The sequence below is a fragment of the Prunus avium genome, chromosome 5, assembly GCF_965620075.1.
Source record: "Prunus avium chromosome 5, drPruAviu1.hap1.1, whole genome shotgun sequence".
NCBI lineage: Eukaryota > Viridiplantae > Streptophyta > Magnoliopsida > Rosales > Rosaceae > Prunus > Prunus avium.
Window position 1 is genome coordinate 23,732,557 of NC_142288.1, and position 10,460 is coordinate 23,743,016.

General features: G+C 36.7%; 2 protein-coding genes and 1 pseudogene across 2 annotated transcripts; 2 read left to right on the forward strand and 1 right to left on the reverse strand.

Moving 5' to 3' along the window:
- Positions 1–2,607: 2,607 nt before the first annotated feature.
- Positions 2,608–3,594, reverse strand: LOC148294538 (uncharacterized). The gene has a single exon (XM_088253794.1). It carries the CDS (start codon positions 3,592–3,594, stop codon positions 2,608–2,610), a length of 987 nt encoding a protein of 328 aa, XP_088109920.1.
- A 3,396-nt stretch (positions 3,595–6,990) lies between these two features.
- Positions 6,991–7,446, forward strand: LOC110758966 (uncharacterized). The gene has a single exon (XM_021960949.2). It carries the CDS (start codon positions 6,991–6,993, stop codon positions 7,444–7,446), a length of 456 nt encoding a protein of 151 aa, XP_021816641.2.
- Positions 7,447–8,922: 1,476 nt separating this feature from the next.
- Positions 8,923–10,430, forward strand: LOC148294539 (uncharacterized; annotated as a pseudogene).
- The last annotated feature ends 30 nt before the right edge of the window (positions 10,431–10,460 follow it).

The following is a 10,460-nucleotide window of genomic DNA, read 5'->3' on the forward strand; positions in this document are numbered from 1 at the left end:
TGCTTCTTTGAAGACCAAGACACAGCTCCTGAGCTAAGCATAAAAACATAACCAGTAGTACTCTTTCGATCATCTAAATCTCCTGCATAATCACTGTCACTAAATGCAATCAGCTCCCCAGCTTTTCCCTTCTTGTAAAACAAACCAAAATTAGTTGTTCCTTTAACATAGCGAAGCACTCTCTTTGCAGCTTGAAGATGTGAAACTGTTGGTGACTCCATGTACCTACTAATGAGGCTGACTACATACATCAAGTCAGGTCGAGTGGCTGTTAGATAGATGAGACTACCTATAATCTGTTTGTAAAGAGTAGCATCCACCTTATTTTCACTTGAATTCTTTACTAACTTCACCCCAGGAACAATTGGATTCTGAACCGGATTGCAATCCTCCATTTGAAACCTCTCAAGAACTTCAGATGCATACTTTTTCTGTCCAATAAAAATCCCTTTGATTGTCTGCATAACTTCTATTCCAAGAAAATATCTCATCATTCCCAAGTCAGTCATATCAAACTCCTCCATCATAGATTTTTTAAACGTTGCAAACATGTGTTCATTATTTCCAGTAAATATAAGATCATCGACATAAAGGCAAACAATCAGAAAATTACCTCCTTCATCAGTTTTAATGAACAGTGTATGCTCATAAGGACATTTTTTGAAACCCTCCTTCATGAAGTAAGACTCTATCCGACTATACCAAGCTCGAGGAGCTTGCTTAAGTCCGTAAAGTGCCTTTCTGAGTTTATAAACTTTCTGCTCTTGTCCCTTCTTCTCATAGCCAGGAGGTTGATCAATATAGACATCTTCATTGAGCTCTCCATGCAAAAATGCCGATTTCACATCAAGTTGGTAGATATTCCAACCATTCTGAGCTGCTAAAGAAATGACTAAACGAATTGTATCAAGTCGAGCCACATGTGCAAACACTTCTCCATAATCAATTCCATATCTTTGATTATATCCCTTCGCTACAAGTCGTGCCTTGTACTTATCAATTTTCCCATCTTCCTTGAGCTTAGTTTTGAATATCCATTTTACTCCAATGGATTTTTCCCTTGCAGGTAGATCAGTGAGTTCCCAAGTGTTGTTTTTCTCAATGGCTTCAATTTCTAAATCCATGGCTGTCCTCCATTTTTTCTCCTTGAGTGCATCTTCAAACCCCACAGGATCGCTGTCCACATACATAGCAAACTGAGCTGTGCTTTCTTCTTCTGAAAACTCATCTCCACTAACATAATCTTGCATCCAAGCTGGCTGTCTTCTTGTTCCAGCTTCACGGGTTCTTGGTGGAGAAACAATAACTTCTTCTTCTACATGACTTGGACTTGAATCTTCTCCATCATTATTCCCACCTTCTATTTCATCACCAGCACCCATTTCTATGCATGCATTTCCTCCCTTGGTCTCTAAATCAACATGAATGGCATTTTGGTTGCTGCTTTCACCCCATTCCCAACCTTGCCCTTCATCAAATCTAACATCACGGCTGATTATAATCTTTCTAGTGATCGGATTATAAAGTCTATATGCTTTAGACTCCTCACTTACTCCGAGTAGTACACACTTCATACTCTTGTCTTCGAGCTTACTTCTCTTGTGATCAGGGACATGAGCATATGCCAAACTTCCAAAGACACGAAAATGTTCAACTGATGGTTTGTGACCACTCCAAGCCTCATGTGGTGTTGAATTATTCACTGTGAATGTTGGACTACGATTCAGAAAATGCACACTCCAATTTACTGCCTCTGGCCAAAATGTTTTGGGAACTTTCTTCTCAGCAAGCATGCATCGAACCATATTCATAATGGTACGATTTTTCCTCTCAGCAATCCCATTTTGTTGTGGGGTGTATGCAGCAGTAAGTTGCCTACGAATGCCATGCATCTCACAAAAATTAGTGAATTCATTTGAAGTAAATTCACCCCACGATCAGTACGTAGACACTTTATATTTAATCCAGTTTCCTTTTCAACAGCATTCTTAAATCTTACAAACATATCAAATGCCTCTGATTTCTCATTCAAAAAATAAACCCACGTTTTTCTACTAAAATCATCAATAAAAGTAATTAAATACCTTTTCTTGCTGTTTGAAGTAGGATTAATGGGTCCACAAATATCTGAATGGACCAACTCCAATGGGTGTGCTGCTCTCCATGTGCTTTCCTTTGGAAACTCATCCCTGTGTTGTTTGCCTATCAAGCAATCCTCACACAACCTTGTAGGAGACTCGAGCTGAGGAAGTCCCTTTACCATTTTCTTTTGCTGCAACGTGTTGAGCCCTCTAAAACTCAAGTGTCCATACCTGCTGTGCCACAACCATGCAGTGTCTTGGGTGGTAGAAGCAAAACAGGTTTGGACTTGAGTTTGACTTTGTGTGTGAAGAGAGAACATCCTGTTTGATGACATTTGTGCTGAAATAATGAGACCTTTTGTTGGATGAATAATCTTACACTTGTTTTGTTGAATGAGTATTGTGAGCCCCTTTTCTTGTAATTGACCAATGCTTATGAGATTACTCTTCAGCCCCGGTACATAGAAAACTCCAGTGATGGTTTGCATACGATCATTCAGTTGAATTCTGATGTTGCCCTTCCCTGTCACAGCAAGACTTGTGTCATTTCCCAGCTTGACTTGTTCATCAATCTCAAAAAACAATCCTTTTTGTTTCCACACATATGATTACTGCACCCTGAATCCAAATACCAAATGTCAAATTGCTTAGATTCCTTGGACTCCATGTAAGCCATCAGCAACATTTCTTCTTCAGCTTCTGTGAAATTCGACCTATGCTCTTTCTCCTTTTGAGGACATTCGTATCGAAAATGTCCCAATTCATGACAATGATAGCATTCAACTGTTGACTTGTCAAAATAACTCGATCTGCTCCTACCTCGTCCACGACCTCCACGCCCCCTTCCTATTCCTCCTGAGGTTTCTTCATGAACAATCTGTAGGGCTTGTTCCTCCACTACCACATGGCAGTTCATACGTTGTTCATGAACCAACAAGCTGCTTTGAAGTGCATCAATTGAGAGATTATCTATGTCATTTGATTCCTCTATGGAACAAACAACATAGTCAAACTTGGCAGTCATTGAACGAAGAATCTTTTCTATGACAGTTACATCATCCATCTTTCCACCATGCATACGCATCTTATTGGCCACTGTGAGAGTTTTAGCAAAATACTCATTCACAGATTCTCCTCCCTTCATGTGCAACATCTCAAACTCCTTCCGAAGGGCCTGAAGTTGTGCTCTCTTTACCTTCTCTGTTCCCTGATATTTCTGCTTCAATGAGTCCCATATATCCTTAGCACTATTCTTATTTAGAATAGTTTCAAGAATGGAACGGTCAATAGATTGAAACAGATAATTCTTGGCCTTTAGATCCTTGAGTTTCTGATCCTCCACCTCTTTAGCTTGCGCAGCAGATCCTCCCTCTGCAAGCTTTGAAACTCCATGCTCCACTAAATGCCAATACTCCTTTGATCTCAGAAAGTTTTCCATCATCATGCTCCAGTGGTCGTAATGACCATCAAGCCGAGGAATTGCTGGTTGAACAAAGTTACTTTCTGTCGTCATGGCTACTTGCTACTACAAGAAATCAAGCTGCTGCTTCAATCGTTATGAACAGGCCCTGAGTGGGCTCTGATACCACTTGTTAACGTAATAAGAACTCTTTACTGATGGACTTTGAAAGTGGGAGAATTGTGTGTATTATTGAATAGCAAACAATGGTTATTATATAACCTTACAAAGCAAGATAAACCAAACAGCAACCCACGTTGTAACAGACCTAAACGTGGTAAAAGACTAAGTCATATAACAAAAGAATCCCTCAACAATCAGGATTGTTAAGCAAGTGGCAACAACCTGCTTATCTAATCCTAGAAAATAGAACAACTTAAACAACGGCTAGTTCGTTCAACAGAAAACGCTTTGTTGGGTTACACAACCCCCTCCCTCTCTGGTCGGTGTTCTTGCGATGGATGGCCTCCCTGGCCCTCCATAATTCATGGTGTTTTTGCTCTTCACATTTCTTCTTTGTCTGGGGCCTTGCTTTTTCCCCTGCTGCTGGACTTTTGTCCTTCTGAAGTTATTGTGATTGTCTTATCTTTTAAAGTTCTTCTGTTTCCTTGTGCTGTCCTGGTGGATGCTTCATCCCCAGATGTATGTGGTTCTGGCCCTCTCCAGGTTTGCTAATGAAAGCTCCGTGTTGACAAAAAAAAAAAAAAAATCTATATAAAGAGTTTGGAATTTTCCTGTGCTTTGGCAGTTTGGATACGTGATTGAATTGGTCAATCTAGTCATCCTGTCAGCTTTTTGTTTTTTTTCCTTCTGATATATACTAATTTTTTCCGATTATTAATTTATTACTGATAATTTCTAGAAATTGCTAAACTATAAGGCATATTCAAGATGAAAAAAGCTTGGCTCCTTAAAATTGAGCAGGAATTCCTCCTTACAACCAATGTGTTTTTGACACGTACCAAATTATTTTAATTTTTCTTTTCTTTTTTGTTGAAACTTTGTAAATGTTTTTGGAATTTGATAAGTGTCAAAACCGCATTGATTTTAAGGAGGACCTCCGCCTTAATCTTAAAGAGCCAAGTCATGCTCATTTGATATTTGGTTGTAATAATGGGTTGATCCATGATGATCGCAATATTTAATTTTAGAGTCATTATTGCTTAGTTGGACAATCACTTTTGGTATAAATAAAAAGGACAATCACTTGTTTTTTTTTTGGTCCGTTTATTAGATTGTTATTCTGAAATAAGTTTATATATTTTTTCATTCAATTAAAGTTGATTTGTTTTATTTTTTTAGGAACTATTGTGAATTTTGCACTCAACAACAACATGTTAAAAATTTGACAAAGCCAACCAAGGCTCAGAAGGCTCACTTGACTCTTCTTAACTTTCAAATTTTGTCATAATCCCATATTTGTATTTTGATTTTTACTTATTATATCTTAGTTTTTACCTTTATAATGTACAAAACCAAAAACAATGAACCTTTACCAATTATGTTTTGAGTAAACACGTTGGCTTGACCATGCAACCAGGGACGGACTCAGGATTTCAAACTTGACTAGACTAAATTTAACTTACATATAAACATACTAAGTAGATAGAAAACTCGACCGTATAATGTAATTTCATTTATAACAACAAATAATAATACACCTAGTCAAAAGGGGATATAAACAATTTCTTCTACTTTTCTTTCTTATTTTCTGCTGGTTGTGCACTCTATTTTTTCCCTATGTGTAGAGATGTGCAGCTTTCCTTTTCTCCATTATATATTATCCATGTGCACTGCAAGGAATTTCTTAGGATAGTACTCTCACACTCTTCTGTAGTTGTAGAGAACTTGAGATTATTGTGTTGAACCTCATCGTGCCCCTTTCTTCAAGTTCATTGACATTATGATTTTTGTAGTTTTTCAAAATGCCAATAGTTGGAAGTTTAGGTGCTGAGATCAAATGAATTGACCAGTCAAGTCCGCCTCATAATTCACGAGACTATCCAAAGCGCGTATTGAGAATCACATGAGAAGACACCAATATCAATTTCAATCACATTCCAGCTGACTAATTAAAGTTTATGAGCGTCATTCATATTTAACAGTTTGGTTTTGAAAATTGAAATCTCCATCTTTGGTCATGGTAAACGTTCGATTAGTTTCATTGGGTTGTATGGCTCGATACAAATTATGAAAAACGAAAATGAGCATAATCAAAGTAGGTCGTCCACTACTAATTACACATTGTCTTTTGAATTAAAACATGACACTATTTATCATCGTTTCACCTAAAAAAAACATGACACTATTTAAAGAATTCATTAAGCCTAACATCACCCAAATAATGCATCTTTTTATCCTATAAGCTAGATTGCTTTTGTTTTTAACACATAAAACTTGACTAAAATATCAGAACTTACTTTGCACTAACTACAAATTTTATTGAGATATTTAGTCATATACCCATTCTTAGCACTAAAACTATAAATAAACCCTACACCATTTAATTTTTATAAACAAACTCAAAAAATACCCAAAAAATAATAGCTGACCCTATTGAATTTAATTTTGATTATTAAATTACTTTGATGCCCTATTGAGTGTTTTGGGCTTTTTTATGAGGTTTTGGGGTTGAGTTTGTTTTAAGAAATCAATGGTAGTTTTGTAATTTAAAAGAAGTTAAAAACCTTTTTATTATGTTGTAAATGGGTTTTGGGTGTGTTTCTAAAGTTCATTTCATATAGGGTTTTTTTTATAATTTAGGCTCCTATATTAGATATAATAGTGAATCTCCCAATTTTATTCTCCAACTAATTGTTGCAACACGTTTTAGAGCCCCAAAAAACATGAGCTGTTAGGAATGAAAACAAGCCAAACAAGTTTGAGGGCACCCCTCCCCTCTTGGGATATTGTTTTTATACCTAAGTTAAGATTTTAAGAATTAAGTGTATTGAACTTATAATTTTTATTTTTATTTTGATACAGTGATATTCTAAATTATTCTAATTTATCTACAAAGAGGGAAATTCGAAATCGGGTAGAAAGAGACACAAAGAGCATTGACCAATTCCTTCATAAAAAAAAAAAGAAAAAAAAAAAGAGTATTGACCAATTCCTTCGACAACAACAAAAAAACATTGCACTGACCAATTCCAAAGTGGTATTTGTCTGTTTCTATACTGCCACATTAGTTTTGCTTGTACTTCGGGTTCCCCTTAGTCTTGGTACAGTCTACCACTTGAGCTTGACTAGTAGAGAGACTTTGTGCACACCTCATGTATCATGATGCACTAGCAGAAATTTTTGCCCAGCGAGGTGACCATACCCCATCTAACACTCCATGCTGTCTCTGTTTCAACTATATGATAAATTAATTGCTATATATACCCATATCCTCAACTTCATTATGCATCATCTATCTATCTATCTATCTCTCTCTCTCTCATAAAAATGTTGAACTCTTTCCTTTCTCTGTTCAATAGGATCAAAACAATAGATGCCATGCTAGAACTAGAGAAACCCAATGTAAAAATTTTTATATACAGAGATGAGTTAAGTAAAAAGCCATTTTCAAAGAAGCAAAAGATGAATGGCAGTACTTGCTTTGAAAGTTCAGAGCCACTGATCAAGAGGGAATTGGAAGATGGGAAACTTTGTGGGGGGAGATCAAGCTATGGCAGTGCAGCTGAGGAGAAAGGAGAAGTGATCAGAGTAAAGATTAAGATGACGAGGCAAGAAGCGGCACAAATGCTTTCCAAGTGCAAAAATGGAGGGGTTCTCGAATTCAAGGATGTAACTCTTGCGCTCGCGCATATTCCAACGGGTCGTGTTAGTGTTGAACCGTCACCAGCCACTTGCTGTGGTGCTGGTCCAGCAGTTCTGAAGACCATCCCTGAAGAATACTGACAGTCAGTTCAAATATTTTTACATGATTGGGAGTATTGGTTAATTTTTTTTGGCCTTCAGTATGTAGTACTAGCAAATTAGCATGTGAAATTTCACTTGAAATATGTAATTTGTAATTACCTGATGATTATGTTCTGATATGCTGCACTTGAAAGTTATAATTTACTCAATTACAGTATGAAGTTCCTTTCTATCGTTTATATAGTTTACATAGGTCTGTCCTCAGATATACATAGGCCTATTTGACTAAGTCCACAACAGAAGATATAAATTCAATTGCATGCAGGCTTAAACTGTAATTTCCACTCTCAAAATTGTTTAGAAAGGTGTGTTGGGTTTTCTTTGTTTTTGAGAGTTTTCTATCGCAAAACGTCTCTGTGATACACGAAACTGTCACTTGTGGTCCTTAGGTTTTTTTTTCTTCTGTTATAGATGGTCCTGCACGTTAACCTCCCTACATCTAATTGGTCTCTACCGCTACACGTACTCCAGGTCACTTGAGCTAAGGATGATGTCAACATGTTAGAAGTTTGTGGGTTGAAATGGGCTGCAAGTCTCTGCACGGAGTCAATGCATGTGGCAAAATGGTAATTAAACACTTGTGAGGCACACCATATCATGTTTCATTAGTCATAAGCTGGTTCTTAGACTAACCATCCATAAATAAATGAACCCCCACATGCAGTTAGGTGCTCACTTCAACTTTGGGGACCCCTACTATATATATATTAAGTTTGATGGAGTATCTAAATATATATACCTTTTTACTTTTTTTCTTTTCTTTTTTTTAACATCTAATTTCCACTAGTTCTTTTTGGAATGATGATTGAAAGGTAGCAAATACCTCACAGATTTCTGAATTTCACTGGCTCTTAACAGAATATATACATGGGAAAATATATGAGATTTTATTGAATCAAACTCTCTGGATTTAAATTTAACGAGTACGTATAAGAAAACTTTGGAAGATGCTAGCTAAACACATCAACAATCTTGAGAAAAGGAACCCCCAAAAAAAAGGTATGTTTCTTCGCAAACCGACTTGGACTTGGCAACTTCAACTTGGACCATAAAGATTTGAAGAGAATTAAAAAGCCACTTTTCAACTAGAATCTGTACGGACATGTTATCTACTTGCATGGACAAATGCCAAATACATGCATATATTCTTAAGCATCATAAAATTGGTTAATTTTGAAGGTAAATAAGAAATTAATTAGTACCCAAAGATTCAAATTTGGTCATATTATACAGTCTTAAATTATCTGGTATAGCTTTGTTGGTTGAGCTTCTTCCATCTCCATTCATGTGGGCGGATGTTCGAAACCCCAAATACCTAATCAATTTTGTTATAAAAAGAGAACGCTCATCAGTTTTGTCCAATTTTTTGATGATATAACCAAACATGCAAACTTAGTTTGTTGCTTACTCAAATATGTGAACTGATCAGGGTGGGTGTTTCATCCTTTTTGGAGCATGGCCTTGTTTTTGAAATCAAATGCAACATTTCCGGGCAAGGCACCAACCTCAAGCTCTCCTCTATTGACCATCAATCAATTGAGGCATCACCATCAGGGTGAGTTCTTAACATCAGTCTCCCGTTGTTATATCTGGTTATATTTCTGATAATTGTAATCTTTTTTTTCTTTTTTTTGTCTCTAAAATTCGGGTCATTAAATTGTTTTCCTTAGAAAATTCCATTTCTTTTTTTTCTCAAAAATTGTTGGAATCTCAGGCAATTTATAGTCTAATTCACCAATGAACTAAATTGAACATGAGTTCGTAATACTTGCTGATTTAATGAGTCAAATCTTCCTATGCAAGGAAATTTGGCTCAAAGATTTCCACAGATTCTATTATGTAGTCTAACTTTTATGTTATTTTCGAAAAAAATAATAATAATCCCCCCACCTTTTAATAATTGCTTCATGAACTTTCCATGTTTCAAATTTATTTATATTGATTTACTTGGCTGTCCTGAGCATTTCAGTTACTAATTCTTTGGGGGTCTTCAAAGCAAATACTGTTTTTGTTCTGGATGTAGATTTTCTTAAATTGTTAGCTGTGTTTCAGGAATTCACATCGAGTTGCATCACTCCGGCAACTTTCGAAAATTTTGCTCAATTTAATAATGTGCATCTTCCCCTTCGTTCTAGGAAGCCTTTTACCAAAAAGGTGCATGTCCTCGGCACCATCTATTTGTTCTTGTACCATTTACAGTGAGAAGGGCCTGTTCTAATGATTGGAGTTAATTTCAGGATGCCGTAGCTTTTAATGAGTGGAGATTTTCCAAGTTAAAAGGAATACTACAAGGACAGAAACATCAAAGTGGAAAATGAAGCTTTTGATCGATACATGCAGAATGTGACCCTATTAGAGGAAGTGTTTTCTGTGAAATCTATCATGGAGGAGTCCATTGGGGATGAAGCTGAACTCAAATCCATTTCAACCGATAAACCACTACTGCTACTACAGAAGAAGACACTGAGGCTATGGTCTCAGGGTTGAAGTTGGAAGTTGAAGAGATCAAATCCAATGAGAACCAATAACTTCAGAAAGAGGATACAGCAAGTTGTTGATGAGGGATTAAAGACTTAAAAAACGTGAGTTAGATGATGGGGAGAAGGAACCAAGTGTGGGAGCTGAATTGGATCAGGGGCTCAAAGAAGGGGGAAAATGGCGGGCCGAAAGGGCTTCTGCTTTAGGCGATCTCATCGATATGCTGAACAAGGCCCGAAATGAGGAGGATCTGAAGTTGTGCTTGGAGATGAAATCTCAGCTCTTCAAGGAACATAAATTGACTAGCACATCAAAATCTGAAGAGAAACAGGCTACAAAGAATGATTTGGAACCCCCAAAAAGAGTCGAATTATTCATTTCCCAAAGTCGTTAGCACTACCGAAATCAATCAAGAAACTCTCAATATCGTCTACACTCACTTCTCTTCCCTTGCGCATATGCAAGGTAGAGGATCTATGATTTGAGGGAGGTGTCATAGATTAATGTTGTTTCTT